This window comes from Cydia amplana, chromosome 19 (genome assembly GCF_948474715.1).
Source record: "Cydia amplana chromosome 19, ilCydAmpl1.1, whole genome shotgun sequence".
NCBI lineage: Eukaryota > Metazoa > Arthropoda > Insecta > Lepidoptera > Tortricidae > Cydia > Cydia amplana.
The window spans coordinates 5,278,174-5,299,610 of record NC_086087.1 but is presented as its reverse complement, the minus strand read 5'-3'; the positions used below and the strand labels follow the sequence as shown (position 1 = coordinate 5,299,610).

General features: G+C 37.5%; 1 protein-coding gene and 1 long non-coding RNA gene across 2 annotated transcripts in view; both read left to right on the top strand.

The window, feature by feature from the left end:
* The window catches only part of LOC134657018 (uncharacterized), a 324,919-nt gene that overhangs the window by 220,156 nt on the left and 83,326 nt on the right, over positions 1 to 21,437 (top strand). The gene's annotated exons all lie outside the window — the stretch shown is intronic.
* LOC134656993 (optomotor-blind protein) overlaps positions 1 to 21,437 on the top strand; it is a 140,273-nt gene that overhangs the window by 105,720 nt on the left and 13,116 nt on the right. The window contains exon 6 of the mRNA XM_063512558.1: positions 20,899 to 21,057. Within this exon, the coding sequence (XP_063368628.1) occupies positions 20,899 to 21,057 (159 nt within the window). The remainder of the gene's footprint in view (positions 1 to 20,898; positions 21,058 to 21,437) is intronic.

Genomic DNA, 21,437 nt, shown 5'->3' with positions numbered 1-21,437 from the left:
CAGATTCCTGCAGCTGACCTGTCTCCACACGTATTGGCTCACCTTTCCTGTGGGATAAGACATTGAAGACGAGAGGGTAATGCAGCTGCTGGGCATCCCTGCGTTTCCTTAATTTCGTCCCAGGCGGTGTAATAGGATATTTCTCCGGTTTTACACCATAAATCGTCTGCATTAGACGCTAAGGCCAATGTATTTACATACACAAAGAGAAAACACCCATGACTCAGGAACAAATATATGTGCTCATCACTCAAATAAATGCCCTTACCGGGAACTTTAGAGCGAACGATCGCCCAAATCAAATGCGATTACATTTTGATATAATTCCATTATCAAGAATAAAGCAAGTTACATTCCAAAATGTCTTAGAAGTATGGCAAAACATCTTACATAGAGCCTTTAGCTAACATAACACAGAAATTCTTACACCTAAACGCTTTGTTACACGATAACAGCACTTATATGTTTGATATTAAGGGCTTTTGCAATTTCACTTAAAACGCTCAAGCTAATTAACGGTGTTCTCACACATTTAAACAATTACTTGTTTCTGTCGGGTTTAAAACACTTTTACGCGCTCGGTATTATATTGTTGCATTCCTAACTAATGATAATAACTGTGGGCTATGTCTTGAATCCTGGCCACAGATCGCCTCAACTACTAGATGGAGCAAATAAGACAACTCGCGGTAACAACACATCGGCGCACTAATGCGTAAATATTTGAGGGACAAGCTTACACAGATCGACCTAGCCCCGAACCTAGCAAAGCTTGTACTATGGGTACTAGGCGACGTTATTTACTCGTATTTCTGATAAATACACAAAGAAAAGCCCTTATTGTCCTGGATTAGAACCTGGAACCTTCGTATATATGGCCACTAACGATTTGACTAGGTGACCGTTAAAATATTAAGTACCTATATAAGTAAATATAGTATACTCATTTAGTATGGCAGAGGAGCGACCATTTATTTGAGTTGCATTGTCATGTAAATTTGAAAATATCTAGGACAATAATGCGTTCTAGGGGTGAACATGGACTGCTGTAGTAAAGATTGTTGTAAGATGCAACGCTACTAACGCTGCATAATTTTAAATACAAGTAAAAATACCTACATGTACTTAAACGCTTCATAATGCGGTGTCTATGTAGCCTGTGATCCTGACTCCTGTGTAACTTTATATATTAGGAAAAATATGTCTTTGTGTGTTATTCTGCTTCGTGTGAGCTATGTATGCGATAAATGTGAAATTTCAATTGAACAATCACCGGAAGGGGATATTGATAATTTGCTGACACTACCGTGTATACTTGAGTACAACAAAAACTGGTCACCTTGTTTAGGAATTTTCTTACAGAATGTCCCTTCTTTTATCCTTCATTCGACATTTATGTCGACGGTTAAATAAATAATATCATGAACGACATGAATAATTTTGTTATTCCTTTATTTTATTTCAATATATTCATAGTATAGGTTCCTATCATTTAATTCCGATCACTAAAAGTTTTAGCCAAAAGTTTACATTACCACTGACGGTACTGCCTGATACTCATGTTAAAAATAGGTATCCCATAAAAAAATACATGTTAAAAGATGCAAGTCTCGCAACGCAATTCTTCTACTACAAAACAATTTTGAGATGTAATGTGAAATCAAGTCGGTTATTTTAGTCAGTGCCCGTGGGGTGTTAAAACCGTATGAATTAGATATCTTTAATTTTTATTAGATATAAAGGTGGACATTAAGCTGATGTAGCATAAAATAATGTAGGATGCATTTCAGTGCACTTACAAATAAATTTGCACTTATGCGTGGTGACCACGCGCTGACTCACCGTCCGTCCGTGACCCGTAATATTGTGCTATAGGTAATAACTAAATAAAAATATTTTTTTAATAATATTCATATAGCTGGTCAACCAAATCTTGTCAGTAAAAAAAGGCGCGAAATTCAAATTTTCTATGGGACGATATCCCTTCGCGCCTACATTTTTCAAATTTGCCGCCATTTTCTACTGTCAAGATCTGGTTGACCAAGTATAGTTTTCTAAGATGAGATAACACAAACCAACAGAAAGACACCGGGGCAGTAACCAGAGCCAAACAGAAGTGTCAAGTAGGTCTGTACTCTGTACACACACACAGCGCTCGTGTTACGTGGAAACCGATACGCACGCCGCCGACACACAAAACCAATTAACATTAGGTAGCTTTACCGATCGGTCAATACTTCTTTATGAATGGGTTTTCAAATTATTTCGTTTAAAGACTACACAGACACCGCATTTACGAACGAATCAATGCGATGTCTGTATAGGGTGGGTATAGGCTGAGTTTTAAACGAAATAATTAATAAATAATCAAACGTTTTCGTAAGAACTAATATATAATCTGTAGTAGGCTAGTAGGCATAGCTGTGGTTGTTATGTGGATGTTAATATCCAGAGAGGAAAATGAGGACGTCTGTATGAAAGGCGATTTCGTGCGGGTCCTCCACTATCGACTTAAGGTCAATCAATGACCAATGAGAAGTAACTGTACCAAGTTTATTAATTAAAATCTCTTTCATATGGCCTACTAATTAACAACCAAATTTATATCGATGCGTGATTCAAAAGATGCAAAGTCGCAATGATTCGATTTCATGCATTTTTTCTGAACTTCCTTTTTGATTCGTATTGTATTTAGTTGCAACATTTTAATAATTTCATTATTAAGTAGACGATGATGGAGATATATATTATATATACCTATAGATATACATGTGAGATTTTGATCTTAGATATATTTAGATCTTAAAATAAATGATCGCGCATTCATGCAATTATCAAGTCAAATTATGTATTTGCATGTTATAAAAAGTATTTTAATGTTATTAACGGTCAATTTGGCAACCTGGAGGCTTGCAATACTTATGAGTTCCAATTTTCGATAAGAAAGTATGACCGAAATAAATAAGCACATGTGGAAGTTTGACCACACAAGTCGGTACAGTTATTATTGCCAGTTCGTACTGACAGTTTGATAAGTAAATTTAAGGTGTCATTTCATTCCCGAATGAAGGCAGTGACCGTCTCAAACCTTCCACTGCGATCCAAATATAATGGTAGATATATTAAGTAAAAGGCTCAATATTAAATGACAGAAAAAGTAATGCACGGTAACACAACCGATACTTTCTTCAAATTGGACCTTGATATTTTACCATTAGGTTCAATTTCGAATGCGAATGGTGAGAATTGCAATGTCACTCGTAACCTAAATTCGCGTGCATATTTTAATTATTTTTATGACGTAATTAGCAACCCCGTAAGCCATTCGGTTAGGCGATACAGATAATCTCGGCGTCGTAACTTCTGATTGGGTCGTAACGAGACTTTCGCAGGCCATCCGATTTGCGTTTGTAATTATTGTGTATAATCCTGCACAAAAGTATTAAGTATACCTACATGAAATACAATTTAATATTTTTATTACTTATGTGGGAACGATACATTTCAAATAACGAAACTTTCAAGCTTATCATTAAGTCAAGAGCTCAAGTCAAGCGCGCCATTCGCGCGATGGCCGGTAAAGCGGAAGATGCTCCCGCGCGCGACCTATTCCGTGAGCTAAAGATTTTGCCCCTGCCTTGTTTATTCATATACCAAATGTCAGTTTTCACACACGGGAACCTGGATATGTTTAAGCGCAGAGGCACTAACGCTAACTATTGCCTACGCAGTAATAGATTCCACAATAGGCTTGTCGCCGAACCACACAGACTTGCCAAGTCGGAGCGATCCGTGTACTATCTAGGCCCCTCTATTTACAATCGCCTGCCTAACTCGGTAAGAGATGCAGCTTCCACCGCGGCATTTAAGGTTAGGCTAAAGAAGTGGTTGACACAGGAGTCATTTTATTCACATGACGAGTTTTTTAGTCTACCGATTGTTGTTTAAAAGTAAATAATTATATACTATGTTATGACATAGTAAAATATTTGAATACGAATATACTTTGACATATGATATAAATAACTGTACTAATTACATAAATTTTATTTGTAAGATAAAATAACTGTAAATAATTGAACTATTGAATACTCTGTACCTCGACATGTAACAATTGTTATTAATAATATATTTCATTTCATTTCATTTCATTTCTCATACACAAAAGCGTTTCAGAGCCGCGTTTTCTCGTCGTTTCCATACAAAATTACACGCAAGTAGTAACAAGTTTAGGCTAGCACAACAGATAATTTCATGTCAGTCGCGCAAATCTTAATTATTTCTCGTACGGTAGGTATATCTCCTACTAATTAATTGGCAGGCTTGTTCTAATACTAGTGCACAAACATAAAACCTAACTAACCTTTTAAAGAATAATTTATTCTATTAAGTTACATAAATAACGTTACCTGATCAAAATAAAACCATAACTTGTTAATAGTCATATCCTCTACTGTTGCATAGTTATTATTATTGTTCATTAGTATGTACTTATAATACATACGTAGCCTTCCCATATTTAAAACCATGACACGTATGGGTATCGTATATCATAGTAGGTACAGTGGTACAGACGCTTCCAAAGCCCTCTAATTAGTACAAATCTATTTTATTTCCAGTTTTGTAGTTTAAAACATCTTTATTATTCAGATTCTATTAGAATTTATTTTATAGGAGGCGTTTTTATTATTACCTTTTTTAAGCTAAGACAAAGAGTTAGCCGTAAGCTTGAAAACTAAACGACTACTTACCTATACCAAAAACTAGTTCTTAATTCAATATTGTTTTCAATCAGAACATCTCTAAGATATGAGTCCGTAGACAATACAATGGGATAAAGTAGACATGTATAGATGGTCAAGCAAATCTTGTCAGTAGAAAAAGGCTGTATTTGAAAAATGTAGGCGCGAAGGGATATCGTCCCATAGAAAATTTGAATTTTGCGCCTTTTTCTACTGACAAGATTTGCTTGGCCATCTATAGTTAGCGTATCGTATAGTATTTTCTCCATTTTGATTTAAATGCCCATTTTTTTTATGGGTCTGTGTCTCAGATAGGGGCGATAGTTTCCGTAAAACGGAGAGCTGCTACTGCACAGGAACAGACCTCTGGGTTTTAGGACGCAACCAAAAATAGACCAAAGATGAGGTACAAGTTGATTTTACTTAACGTTTTGAAGAATAAAGCCAACCGCAGTAGAAATTATCAGTTCTAGGAATCTCAAAGAACCATAAATCATGATTTGAGTGATGGAGCCCTAAGTGGTTCTGATTTTGACTGTATTGGAGAGTAATAACATCTTCAGGGAGTCGCATGCAGCTTGCGAGCCACGGTTTGCCGAGCCCAGACCTAGACCAAGAATTCCGATCGCCTAACACTTACGTGCTCGAGCGTACCGCGGCACCTGTGTCGGCAACTTGAAAGCGCCGCGCGCGGGCGCAAATATTTATTTTATTTAGACCCCGGCGGCGATCGCTCGTTAATCGCTAATGGCCTGCTTGCGATTGTTTCAGCAGTGACGTCACGTCCGTGACGTCAGCTGAAAACACTATTGATTACAAAGGCTATGATGTTTTATTCTGATTACTCATCATCTCCCAGCGTTGTCCCGGCATCATGCCATTAAGGCTCATGGGAGCCTGGTCCGCTTGATTATTGCATGTATAGATATTTAACTTAAACTCTCTACCGATGGATGAGAGCAGCATATATCTTCCAGCTTTCCGTATCTTGCGCCAGCTCTTTGACATTTTGATACGACACGACCCCCACTTTTTCTTTCACTTGCTCTAAAAAGCTGCGTCTAGGTTTTCCTCTACCCCGCTAGCGTCCTATCCTCCAGGACAGTAGTTTTAAAGAAGTGGTCGTGTCGTATTAAGTGTCCAATCTAACTAAAAAAGTTGCGTGTCAATTATTCTCCTAGACCATATAATTATCAATATCCACAAGAAGCTCCCAGCGTGTTTGCCCCAATATTTGCCCGCGCTTTTTGTGGTAAAAAGGGCATTAGTGAACCCTTCTATTGACACGGCTAAGGCGGTTTGCGTGTCAACAGCCACGGCAAATATTGGTCTGGCGGCCTCTGGTTTTGTTCTTTTACACTTTAAAGAGATATCGGCTTCCTCTGTTTATGGGATTAATAGCTCACCTGCTTTGCTTTGAAGTAGATTTTTGAAAATTTTATGTGTAATTTTTTAAGTAATTTTTACCAGTTTGCAAGACACCCGAGCGTACATTCCCCCTTAGTACCTCTGCCTCAGTGGAAACGTAGCCTTAGCGTTTATTCTCAGCATATAGGTATTCGCGGGCTTGGTTTCCGCAACTCGACGTCATATTATTGCGCCTATTTTGCGTGATGGGTTGGCGGCCTATTCCTGCCAACCCAGCTCTACCAGGAAGCCTAGCAGACCCTTGACGTTGCCGACGACTTCTGGGAGCGACCCCGGTGAGCCGAGGTGTTGTGCCCGGTATTCTGCCACCCCTGGGCATTCGAGAATGACGTGGGCGGCTGTCTCCTCTGCCTCCATGCACGCCCTGCAGAGGGGGCTATCTGTAACACGTAGGGTTAGTAGGTGTTTGTTAAATGAGGCGTGGCCGGTTATGGCCCCAGCTATAAGCCGGAGCTGTGGTCTCTTCAGCTGTCGCAGCCTCCGTGACAGATTGGGGTTGAGTGTCGGGAGGGCTTCCTTCGCCTGCCTGCAGGTGCCTAGGTTAGACCAGTATTGTTGGTGTTTTACCTTGGTGTTATGACGCAGCATGTTCCGGAGCCAGGCAAATGGCAGAGGTATAATTGGCTCAGGTCCTGCCACCTTCAGTTCCGAGCCACCTCTCGCCAGGATGTCGGCTGCATCGTTACCTCGTGAGTTGCTGTGTCCTTTGATCCACTGCAGAGTTACGCCATTGGTGGTACATACCTCTGACAGAGCTTTGTGGCATTCGTAAATTAGCCCTGAAGTGAGAGTATAACTTTGTAGAGCTTGCAGTACTGATCGACTATCAGAGAGTATGCGGATGGGGTAGTCCAATACTTCCCTTGAGACGATTGCGTGTGCTGCCATTATGATGCCCAAACATTCCGCCTGGAAGACTGTGTTATGGGCACCAAGTGGTGTTGAGATGTGTATGTTTAGGTCCTCTGAGAAAACCCCAGCGCCAGTGCCTGACCTTGTCTTTGATCCGTCCGTGAAGATTCTCAGCTCCCTTGGGTTGAGTCCTTCATGGGGTTCTTCATGTAATTGTATTTTGTATTTCTTGTCGAAGACGAACTGCTTGGGTATCCTGTCAGTCACCGCTTCTATGAGCGGTTCCCTACCTATGGCCTCGTAGAGGATTTCGGTGTGTGGCACCCTAGGCGGTCTCCAGAGATTAGATTTTTTAAGACGTACCGCCGCAGCTAGCGCTTCCTGTTGTATAAAGAGGTGCAGCGGCGGCAGGCCCAGTAAGGCTTCCAGGGCCGCGGTTGGTGTTGTCCTCATGCAGCCCGTTGTCGCCATACAGGCCAGCCTCTGGAGTCGTTGTAGTTTAGCCTCAACTGTGGATAGTTTGGTGCGTGGCCACCATACTATCGCTCCGTAGCTTATTATTGGTCTTATAACTGCCTGGTAAAGCCATAGAGTTAGCCTGGGAGTTAATCCCCAGGTTCTACCCACCATTCTACGACATTGCCAGAACGCGACTGTAGCTTTGTCAATTTTGCCATTTAAGTGATTACTCCAATTTAGCTTGTTGTCAAGTATTACCCCTAAATACTTTACCTCTGCAGATAGTTGGAGTTCTGTATTGAACAGTTTGGGAAGGCGGTAGTTTCCCAAATTGCGTTTGTTGGTGAACATTACCAGCTCCGTCTTGTGGGGATTGACTGTGAGTTCGTTGTTGATGCACCAGCGCTCCACGATGGCTAGTGCAGAGCGGGTAACGTCGCATACCGTACCTGTGTGGTTGCCGCTCGTTAGTATCACTATATCGTCAGCATAGCTTCTCAGCATATACTGAAAATCACTACATAATATACAACAAAGTCGCTTCCCGCTGTCTGTCTGTCCCTATCTTATGCTTAGGTCTTTAAAACTACGCAACGGATTTTGATGCGGTTTTTTAAATAGAGTGATTCAAGAGGAAGAAACCTTCCTCTTGAATCACAAATTCAAATTATACATAAACATGTATAATTTGTTAAACGGAAAGGCGGGGCGGGTCGCTAGTTGTCGATAAATTGTGAAATTATTAATTGTTTAAACCACATAATAGCGCAATGTCTTGTTATTTACATTGTTACACTTAGTTTATTTACAACAATAAGCGCCACTTGCAACATTCCACTAATCCGGGGTTAACCGATTAAACCTGGAGTTACCATGATTACCAGTACAATTTAACACTGGGTTAGTGGTTGAACCGCTTAACTCCGCGTTAGTGGGATGGTGCAACTGGCCCTAAGAGTCTACATTTTTGTAGTCTTTAACAGTTGAGGAACTACGTACAATATTAACTGGCGGTTTAGCATGAGTTGCGTTCTCGCGCGCGACTCCATACTTGAATTCGCACAAGATGTATGGAGTCGCGCGCGGGAACACAACTCATGCTAGACCGCCTGGTCTCTTAAACAAACAGAAACAAATTATGCAGGCGAAGAATTTTTAATCAAACTCAAAAAGCAATCAGGTTTAACACAAACGCGGAATAACAGTGACCTATTCACAAAAAAGCCTATAACTTATCGTAAATTCTGAAAATACTGCCTTTCACGATATTCGAAATCAAATCGATACGATGCTTTGCCGAAATCCGGTCCTTGCTTCGGCGAATTCCAAACATCTGCAATAAAAAACTTTTCCTATGGACTCGAATCACGTTTCAAACCGTTCCACGAATTAAAATTACAAAAAGCGAGAGCGAGCGAGCAACACATTCGCAGGTGTGTTGAAAGGAGAGGTCCGATATGCGACAACTGCAACGCCCCTGTACGAAGGAATAAAATTCAAAATAAGATTTGAAAGGATCTAAAAGGAAAAACAAACAGTTGGATTGGATTTCTCTAGGTTAGAGGGAGAGGGGTATGTTTATGGCGGGTGGGTCGTCGAGATATGGAGTTATGCTGTGAATTAGCGAGTGTGGGGCGGAGATGAGCTATCGAGCTATTGATAATCATGCGAAAAACTCTTCAAAGTTAATCGATTCTTTGAATAGTTTCTTTAAATCGATATTTCTTGTTTTCTTACTTTAACATCACTAAATAAGCACACTATTTTATCCCAACTTCGATTTAAATTTAAAAACGACTACCTACTGTTTTATCTTTAGTTATAACCTATTAAATTAATTAATATTTCGAACATATTTATGCTAAATAATCACAGTTTAACTACATAGTAATATAACGCCTAATAATGTAATGATAGCGAGTAGCATGATTGAAAGATAATTTTCATCGCTATTTAATGTATTAAAAGACGAAAAAAATGTTATTTACAAAAGTGATAGTAGCATGAGTAAACTACTCAGATAGCCCCGAAGCTTAGACACGTGGCGCCATCTAGTGGACAATAGCGGAACTTCTCCATACGCTCTGTGGTAGTGTTTTTTGTTTATTTATTTATTATATGTATATTGGATTGCAATGATAATATTAATTTAAAAACTTCTAAATACGAACGTCTTCGTCATCATTAAAGTTAATTAATAATTGGACCTGTAACATTAATTAAAAAAACAGTAGGTACTTTTTATGTGACACAGAATTCAATGTTTTATTACCCTTGAGACACATCACTTAAAATGTCATTCAATAGAACTTGCGAACTATGTAAACAAAAGTTACTAGTAAATTGACATTCAGTGAAAATTTTAGTATGGCGGTTTGTTTACATAGTTAGCAAGTTCCATAGAATGACACTTTGTAGGTTAAAAGTTGAACTGTGTGGGTTTACTTTAAGGTAAAGTGATCTATTTAAGTTCTCGGAATTTACTAGTTGTGCAGGAGCAGAAGTAACGTAGGTACCTACCTACGTTCGTTCTCTGACAATAAAAAGAGTTATAGTACCTACACACGATTTAGTCCCGTTTAAGTTAATAATGTGTGAAATTCGTGTAAGTTTAAATTGGTGTAACTCTGAACAATATGAATTATGGAGCAATTCTACCACTATGGACAAGTAGATACTTAATACGGAGTTAATACGTATGGTACCTTTGCGCTTTTTCGATTTGAATTCATATTTTGTGGAAATAGCTCAGTAATTTCAACTTAAGCGAATATTTTCATAGAAATGGTTCAGTCATTTCAACAAAGTAATAAGCAAGGAAGTTAATATCCATACAAATGAGACACAAATCTTCACGTATTATCTACATTGTGGCCTAAAGCATTCTTGTATGCGAGTATGTACAAAGGTGTGACTTTAACTCAAGTGCATAGAGACTATATTTGAATAACCTCCGATTGTTATGTTTGACAAGGTATAGCAAAAATGCGTTTGTATGCAAAACATACATTAGTATTCTAGAAGCACGTCGTGAATAATACATCGGAAAACCGCTCTTATTGTTTAATGTATAAGGTCGTGGTGTATCAATATTCAACGGATTTGCTTTCGTTTTTGCTGTATTGGGAATAAATAATTTGATTTTGTGATTTTTATCTTGTTTATTGCAATATATACCTTCTGACTAACCTCACCGCCGCCATACAGTCCAAGTTACACTCTCTATATTCCTATAATGTTGCGTGAGGCCATTGAGAATAAGAAATATTAAAACTTTAATAGGAAAGATTTCTCTACCACCAGCTTGGGATCCAGTAATCCATCTAATAAAGGTACAATCAACACAGGACTGTGAGGCCATAGTGTAGAATGGTATGGACATTTCAGTAAAGTAATGTTACTTAAAATAATTGTAATCTATAACTAGCTTTATGTTATCAGTCAATATTTGCCTGTAGAGTCTGTGCGGAAAAAGAAGAGTCGAGAAATGTATGGATCCAATACATTCTACGACTCCTCTCTTTCCGCACAGACTCTACATGCATATAACTAGCCTTAAACTTTATAGTTTTTGTAGACTATTTCTGAATGTGAGGTGAATATTTTTCCTCAGTCAACGACCACAAACGCTGCAAAGGCTTCGAAACGTCGAGATGTATTTTAAATTCATTATATACTTGGTCAACCAGATCTTGACAGTAGAAAAAGGTGGCACATTTGAAAAATGTAGGCGCGAAGGGATATCGTCCCATAGAAAATTTGAATTTCGCGCCTTTTTTTACTGACAAGATTTGGTTGACCATCTATAAATAAATAAATAAATAAATAAATAAATATAAGACATTCTTACACAGATTGACTAAGTCCCACAGTAAGCTTAAGAAGGCTTGTGTTGTGGGTACTCAGACAACGATACATATAATATACAAGTACATAAATACATAGAAAACACCCAAGACTCAGGAACAAATATCTGTGCTCATCACACAAATAAATGCCCTTACCGGGATTCGAACCCAGGACCGCGGCTTCACAGGCAGAGTCACTACCCACTAGGCCAGACCAGTCGTCAAAATATGTATAAATAAAATAGAATAAAATAAAAAAGCCTTTATTGCCAACTACATAGTTAAAACATACGAGGGGTGTTCAAAATATTCTCGGTATGAGAATGAAAACAAACAAGTACGAAAAGTTTGATATTTTTATTTTTCAATATACTCCCCCCCTATGATCATACACTTAAAAGATCGATCAATTATTTTTTTTAATCCCTCGTAAAAATATTTTTTATCTTTCGTGTAAAAATGCTCCTCCACTGCCGCCTTCAATGCTTCATCGTCAGAAAATTTATTTCCACGCAGATCCTTTTTAAGATTGGGGAGCAAAAAGAAGTCGCTGGGGGCTAAGTCCGGACTATACGGTGGGTGAGTAACAGTTTTAAACCCACATTCAACAATAGCTGCCTTGGCAATATGAGCAGTATGGACGGGGGCGTTGTCATGCAGAAGCAGAATACCTTTGGTTAACTTTCCTCGCCTCTTTTCTTTAATTACATCCTTTAATTGACGTAGAATGTTAGCGTAGTACTATCCTGTGATATTTACACCTTTTTCTTTATAATCGATTAGTAATACTCCTTCACAATCCCAAAATATCGTGGCCATGACCTTGCCAGCTGAAGGGATGACCTTGAACTTCTTGGGATGAGCTGAACCCTTAATGTGCCACTGCATGGACTCTTGTTTACTCTCTGGGTCATAATGATGAACCCAGGTTTCATCTCCAGTAACTATTCTTTGCAGCACCTCATCAGGATTTTCACCGCACAGGTCAATAAAATCGGAACAACAAGCTACACGCATGTCTTTTTGAAGCCGAGTCAGCATTCGCGGAACCCATCTTGCACTTACTTTTGACATATTAAGATGGTCATGTATAATATCATGTACGGTACCAATAGAGAGATTGGTTACTTGCGCTATAGATTTTACCTTCACTCGACCATCTTCCAATATAAGTTTTTCCACTTTATCAATATTTTCTTGTGAAGTAGCTACTACAGGCCGGCCAGGTCTAGGGTCATCTTCAATACTCTCCCTTCCGCGTTTAAACTCGCTTGACCACTTTTGAATGGTAGATAAAGAAGGAGCAGACTCACGGTAAACACAATCCATTTCCTCTTTTATGGTTTTTTGATTTTTACCCTGTTTTGTCAAGAATTTTATCACGCATCGATGTTCTAATTTAGTTAACATTGTCAATTCGCACATGATGTTCATGTTTGTTCAGCAATTGCAGAAAAACAAAAGACTATCTCGGTTCGAATTATACTTTTTTTTAATGTCAATGAATAAACCTTAGCGGCCAGTAACGAAAGAAATTTTAGAAGAGGTCGTAAGATATCAATACCGAGAATATTTTGAACGCCCCTCGTACTTAAACACATGAAATAAATACAATTTTAACAGTTATATAACAATTAAATAGTTATATATAATAGCAAAATATGTATACGTATTCCGTTTAAATAGTTTAATTTCATGAAAACTGCGGTAGGTAACCGAAGACAATATTATGAATAGACTAACAATAACATAGCCAGCATACATCTCGGCCCGTAATTGCATTAAACATTTTATTACCTAATTGCGTCTCCCCCATACAAATCGCTGCTTGATTCGCTTAAATTGTTTTAATTTTGACAAACCATTTGATTACGGCTTCCGTCCATTTAAACGGTGTTGCGTTTCTTATTGTGTATTGAGTGATGGTGGGAAAGAAAGTTTGGTAAATGTACCTTTATACCTAAACTAGCGACCCGCCCCGGCTTCGCACGGGTTAACAATTATACATAAACCTTCCTCTTGAATCGCATTATCTATTAAAAAAAACCGCATCAAAATCCGTTGCGTAGTTTTAAAGATCTAAGTATACGTAGGGACAGACAGACAGCGGGAAGCGACTTTGTTTTATACTATGTAGTGATAGATTCTCTATTAACCATGTGCAATTGCGCACGACAACAATAACAAAGTATCGCTTAAAGTTAGATAACATCATGAAATAAGGATGCCTTTAGGCAAGCATTTTATATACACACATATTCTGAAGTCTGCGATCTGCACTAACATTACGTCAAACGTAAAGAAAAGACGTATCGAAGGAAAAGTCAGACTAATTCAGATTGTTTAAGTTTCGATTAGCATTTTCTATTAACGATTGTCACCTTGGCTAAGCTCTCCGGACAGCCTGAAGATGCAATCTTCCATGTAAATTTAATGGTTGATGAATCATCATCAATGTTGATGATGATAATGACGTAATAATTAATAGACCAAGTAAAAAGTTACCTATTTGTGGGTATTAACCAAAACAATAAAAACACGTAACAAAGTGTGTCGGTACATAAAAAAGTCATCAAACATTCATAACAAAGTTTAATCCCTCTAACAAATAATCTAACAATACCCAATAGGTAATATGTAGCTCCATTCAACACTCGTCATTTCATAGACCACCGACAACATGACGTCACTTTTTCTCTAACGAACCGGTGAAGTTTCCAGCCAGCACATTAAAATATAAATAATTACGAGTATCGTGATAGAGTTTAATCGTTCGGGTCTCGTCTAAAACAACGTATGTATGTTAAGGTCCTTGGCATTTAGGTCCTTTGAAAGGCGTTGCTCATTCGTCCAATTTCTTTATTTTACGGTTGGACAACATATTAAAATGTAAATCGAGCGGCGGTGTGGTCCGCGCTATCGATAAAGTATCGATTAAAAATAATCACTCCGCTCTTAAGAACGTCGGAATGATTTAAGAGAATGATGAATTGCGGGACTAGTTTGTTAACTTTCTTGTTATTGTGAGCTGATTTGGTTTATTGTGGCTTGTTAATTTGTTAAATCAATAACAAAACACGCGGTAGAAAACAAAATTCAGTTTTAAATACGTTACGTTACGTTACGTACATTACGTTGATTTTATTCTTTACCAATATCAAAATTGAATTAAGTACTCCTCTTGCAATGAACAAATGTAATCTGTATCAACGGACGTTATCTAAATCTTGCCAATACAATTGCAGTTCTGTCATATCCGCTGTAAGTCCGATGTTTTTCACAAATAAAACAAAATAAAATAGGTATGTCAAAAAAATTTACACAGAAACTACGACTCTATTTATGGTTATATCTACACAGCCACACACCACAAGGCGCTAGATTCCTTTATTTATAAATATCGAAACTTAAAGCAATAAATAAATATTATAGGACGTTAGTACACCCATTGGTATTACCCCACAGTAAGCTCAACAAGGCTTGTAAGGCGAATACATAACTCTTGATAAATACATACATACCTACATATAAAACACCCATGACACAGGAACAAAATATATATGCCCATCACATAAATAAATGTCCTTACTGGGATTTGAACCCAGGCTTGATAGGCAGGGTCACTACTAGGCCAGACAGGTCGTCAAAATTCAATTACCTCAATTATCGATATCTCTTCACCCAGCCCTAAGCCAATAAGACAGATTACGTGTAACTGGCCAGAGATGGCGCCAGCGTCGGCACTTCACTGAGCTTTCGATACGAGCACGGCTCATAAAATAATCACCAAACTTGTCTCTAATTAAGATGACGTAAGAATGTGTCAGACGCGGCGGGTTAGATGTTGGAAAAATATGATTTCATATCCAATTTGGTTTAATTTTGTGGTATTTCATATATTTTTCATTGCGAGTAGGTTCCTAAATTTAGTTAATAAGTGAACTAAAAATTTGCCAGAAAGATGACAGCGAGAAATGTAACTCTACACAACACATTGTACTAGTAGGTAAGGTACTTAAAGCTTTTTAGTACTTTATACTTACACGATTAAGTCCCGTTAAAGTATACTTACGAGTAGGTACCTAACGGCATATAAGTATTAAAAGTTATATAAACATTTTATAATTATCGGTTATAAAAAATGTTTACAAAAGATTAATGTGTTCCAGCTAAAACTAGCGCCACCTAGTGGCAAGTAGCGGAGCTATTAAACTTATTAATAAACGTTGATCTCTCAAAAAATATTTTCAATATTTTCATTCTAACTTATGCTTATTATTATAGAAAACGAATATATTAACTCAATTAGGCTATTTTTTAAAGCACCAGACACATATTAAAGATTATTTTCACAAAAAAAACTATGCAATTTCCACCCCAAAACATCTTCCGTATTCCGCGTAAGTACATGACACTCCCAACCCCGTATTACGATAAGGCCTAATGCTCTATAATTTGTGCCACACCGTCATTACCGAAACCGCCGAGTTTCGGACGTATACGTAATACGCGATGAATATTTTATAAAGTCAGAGGTTAGATAAAGTGTGGTCGGAATTAGAAATATCTATAAAATTAGGAAAACTACACCGGCGCTTACACAAGGGTGGAAACCTTCCCCACATAATTTTACTTTATGAGACAGTTTTTCTTTTAAGCTACTTAGGATTGTTTATACGATGACAAAATTTAAACGAGCAATTCTTGTTTATTTATTTATATATATATTTCAGGGATCTCGGAAACGGCTCTAACGATTTAAATGAAATTTGGTATATGGGGGTCTTATCTCTGGGAAAACGCAAATTATAAAGATTTTTAAAAGATTTAAGGATACATAGGGACAGACAGCGGGAAGCGACTTTGTTTTATACTGTGTAGTGATTTCAAAGACTGAAGGAAATGAGGGTTGAACTACAGATTTTTTGTATTTGGTCCGTTAAAGTATTGCTTACAGCCAAGCACTTTTCAGATGATTTCATGATTTCATGCATTCATTTCGCTCGACCACATGTAAAAAATGTCGTTTTTGTAAAATAATTAAATAATAGTTGGGCGTGTATTGTTTGGTTAATTGACAGTTTCGTGCACCTATCCGACATTTGCCGTATTCGTTTCCTAATTAATAACAACCTAAATACCTATGACAATCCAATCGATGAATGCATACCTACATATATTTAATTGGAAAGAAATTGCGATGAACTATAATAGGGCAATTAGGGCTAGCTTCCTATAACGGCGGTGCCGGCGCTAGATGGTCATCGCCTCATGTAACATTCAACAGCGTACGCGATAATCACCTTTAATAACCTGGGTGTTTAGCCAATATGGCAACCGTTAACGCTCCGTAGCGTAGTCATATCTCTCTATCACTCTTCCATATTAGTGCAGTGACAGTTGCGTTTCGTTCGCTACGAGCGTTAACGATTGGCATTTTGGCTACGCACCTGGGGAGCGCAGGGCGCTTTCGTTTGTAAATTGCGATGCGGGTATAGAATGTCTGTTAAGTTCGCGCATTACAATAATAAAATTCTCTCTATATTTAATAGAATTGTGAACATCTTGCATGTAAAAAAAAATTTATATCAGACGGGCATCATAATTGTTTTTCAGTCTACTTGGACGGTATGTGACTTATTTTACGACAGCTGACGTAAGACGAAAGTTTTTGTAAGTTATTAGGGTTCCGTAGCCAAATGGCAAAAAACGGAACCCTTATAGATTCGTCATGTCTGTCTGTCTGTCTGTCCGTCTGTCCGTCTGTCCGTCTGTCTGTCCGTCCGTATGTCACAGCCACTTTTCTCCGAAACTATAAGAACTATACTGTTGAAACTTGGTAAGTAGATGTATTCTGTGAACCGCATTAAGATTTTCACACAAAAATGGAAAAAAAACAGTAAATTTTTGGGGTTCCCCATACTTCGAACTGAAACTCAAAATTTTTTTTTCATCAAACCCATACGTGTGGGGTATCTATGGATAGGTCTTCAAAAATGATATTGAGGTTTCTAATATCATTTTTTTCTAAACTGAATAGTTTGCGCGAGAGACACTTCCAAAGTGGTAAAATGTGTGTCCCCCCCCCCTGTAACTTCTAAAATAAGAGAATGATAAAACTAAAAAAAATATATGATGTATATTACCATGTAAACTTCCACCGAAAATTGGTTTGAACGAGATCTAGTAAGTAGTTTTTTTTTATACGTCATAAATCGCCTAAATACGGAACCCTTCATGGGCGAGTCCGACTCGCACTTGGCCGCTTTTTTTTATACAGAGTTAGACCAAGACAGACTGCAATGATTTTGATAGCACACGCAGTGCAAGTGTTATTTATACGTCATAATTTCATAGAAGTTTGACGTTTAAAATAACAATTGCACTGCGTGTGCTATCAAGATCGTTGTAGGCTTATCTTGGTCTAACTCTATAAAAAGATGGCACGAAGATAGAAAAGTAACACAGAACAGCTAAGTAAGTACTACTTATACAATAGAATTTGACAAAGTTTTGCCTTGTCACTTGATTTACGAGAGCACTGTTTTATACAGACTTCGAATTTCGATGTTTACTTCTCTGTAGGTAATGTAGCAATTATTTTACAGTTAAATCAATAATTTTTTCCTTAATTTATTACTTCAGTCTCTTAAAAACATGTACACTCAATTTTCACGTCAAAAGCGCCCAACCGCAATATTTCAATTATCACCCCACTCGTACGTACATCGTAAGTCAAAATAATCGCGCTCCCTTCACCTTTCCAGTGACGAACGGCCTTAAACACTGCAATTAATTATAAAAGTAACATGTAATCGTCAGTTAAAAAAGTGTGGACTCACGTGTAATTTTTTTGCATTTTTTTCTGTGCCCAGTTGAGTAGAACGTATGGATAAAGCCGTCAGTTGGAAGGAAAAAACGCTGTTGATGTATGAAGTTCATGAATGTGATGTTTTGCGGCACATACTATTAACCTATTGAAACACAGGTGATCTATGTATTTTTAGACTTTTCCTCATTGTAATAAGGTGCACATGGATACTATACCTAGTTTTTATTTTTTTCTAGGACGAAAAGAAAAACAATTAATTTTAAAGTCAGTAGGTAGCGCATCGATTTTTCATCATTATAATGTAAATTTATGCAAAAAAAACAATTATATATGCTATTACATCGACAAGTGTCATCCATAAATAAATACTTAAATATTATTTCATTCTTTTCTCAGTCGTGGATAGTAAATAAGTTATTTTATTTTACACTTATGCCACACCGTAAAAACTTAAAAAGAATGATTATATGGATGTTGGTAATAAAAATGTATTATAGTTTAGTTCATTAAGATCACGAATAATATGTAAGGCACATAATAAATAAATAACGATAATAGGATCCAGTTAAGAACAAACCCCTCTTTTGGAAGTAGGTTAAAGCAGTTAAACCTGATCTTACATTGAGAAGTGAAGATATATATTTTTCACCTCAGCAGCTCAAACAAGAGTACTTTGCTACTTAAAAACAGTGAGCAAAATGCGATTTTGCTCACTGTTTTTAAGTAGCAAAGTACCCTTGTTCGAGCTGCTGAGGTGAAAACTTAATTGTTGGTATATCTTAAGAAAACATGAGTGAATAGAGGTAAGTGATAAAGAAGGAATACATTTTTCGGGTTCTCTAATATGTTCTCACTGCTGAGGTAAAAAGTTTTGTGAACTACACGAGATCAAAGTTATTTACATCTCGTGCGCTCAAAAGTCCCTTACTACGCTCAAGATTATAAATTAGTAATCTAGTATAGAATCTTTCGCTTGCACGGGACTCAAAATAAGCACTCGAAGAAATATCAAACTTTGATCTCTTGTTGTACAAATAACTATTTACACTTATGCCCACGTCTTGCCGACAGCTTTCCTTATATATCTCAGTAAATAAGACCAATTTTCGTCTCAAATTATGTATAAAATTATAAATACATAGTGGAGGTAATTATAGTACACGCCCTCACATATCGGTCACTTAATATCCTTCGTGTGCGATCGAACGTAATTTGACGACGATTTTCAACTGCAAATTAAGTGTCGGTGGTGAAATAAAATTGTGGGTGATCGATTATAGACTGTCGTAAGGTTACTGCGTATATGGGTAGAAGTCGACAGGTGTTATTTATACATTCTACTAGCAACAGGGTAGATGAAAACAACTAGAGCTGTCCATATCATATCATTAAACAGAGTTGACATAAAGTTACTGCGAATATAAGTAATAGTCGAAACGTGTGTAGGTACTGCTAGCAACAGAGTTGATTAATATGATTAGAGCTGTTCATCATATAAAAAGAGTTGACATTCATAAAGTCTGAGAGACGTGCGTGGGCTGTGCGCAAAAAAAAACGTTTGAGTTTGATTTTTTGCAGTTTTGGCATATTTTTAAAACCCCAGTCCCAATATATTTTAGATATGTGATAATTATGTTACCCCTGAAACATATTGATGATACAATTAGATATTTTAAGACATAAGAAAGGTTTTTGCCAGATATTTACAAAGAGCTGTTTGTATTTTTTTGGTAAAACGTTTCAATTTATTTTAGTTTAATTTAATAAAAAGCATGCTCTAACTAAAATTTTTAATTAACGAAACCAGGCGTGGCTCACTCCGCGATTTCGTCGCTTTGCTACAGGTAGCTAAAAGTACATCCGTTCGGTCCCAATTTTGGGGAAAGCCATAAGCCGCGCGTGGCGCTGTCGCCACCTAGCGGCCATATCTGTGCTGATCGTAACTGATGCATTTTGTTAGAGAGTGAGTCTTCTGTACTTAGTACTATTATTTATTCTGTGAGGAAACCTGAAATTGTATTATACATTCCTAATCTTGAATTACATTAGATACTTAGTACAAAAACCTATATCAAGTAAGAGACAAAAAAAAAGTCATACCTACCACAGAAGGTGTAGCCAAGATTACATATAAATTTCCTTCATATTAATTTCCTGGGAGCTGAGCCAAGATGACAATCGTACATCGACAAACGCCAAACGAAAAGTAAAAATGTATCGGGATGACAGATGGTACGAAAAGTCACGTGACTATTTCCATACGTTATTTAAATTTCGATTGTCGTTTTCTATCAACGATTGTCACCTTAGCTAAGCGTCCAGGGCCGGATGGCATAATAAAATACAAAATCACTAAGGTCAATGTGGCTAATTCCGTCATAGGAACTATGCCGTCTACTAGCGTTTATCTCGAACAACGAACAAAATTGATAATTTCATCGACAAAGCAGCTATTGCTTTTAGTTCCAGCAATCAAAAGCAGATTTTTTTCCTACTAAGTAATCATAATCATAATCATAATCATTTAAGTATTAAAAAGCAAAGAAATATATGCTCGTGGACGGAATAGGCCCTATGACGGAATTAGCCACATTGACCTTTATAGTAAATACAAACTAATACTATTAGTAATTTTTTATGTAAAATCACCTTTATTTTATTATGCAATAGGCCGTAATTCAAAATACAACCCGTTCCGATCATAAGCCCTCCGATCAAGTTCCTAAGCTGTTTGAAGTGTGTCACGCAGACGATCCTGAACTCGATGCACAAGTACCAGCCGCGGTTCCACCTGGTGCGCGCCAACGACATCCTCAAGCTGCCGTACTCCACGTTCAGGACTTACGTGTTCAAGGAGACGGAGTTCATCGCGGTCACCGCATACCAGAATGAGAAGGTCAGTCTTTTTTATTAAGGAGATACTTAATACCCATGTCTAAAAGTAATACTAAATTTTTACACTTCCACAATCCGTCACAATCGAGAGAGTCAAAATTTTGTCATATAACCTCTCTCACTCTTGCATATTCGAGCGATAAAGAGGCAGATAGCTGAGTTTTTTCGCGTTTCTCGATAGGCCCTTTGCACACAAACCGCCTTGATGTATCAATGTCATATTTTAATAGTCTGTGAAAACTTGACGAAAAACCGTTTAAGGCACATTGTGGCATTAAGGCACTAGCACCCATCGTAAACCATAGAGTAACTTATACATACTGCAGTATGTGTAGCACCCATCGTAAACCATAGAGTAACTTATACGTATGTACTACTGCA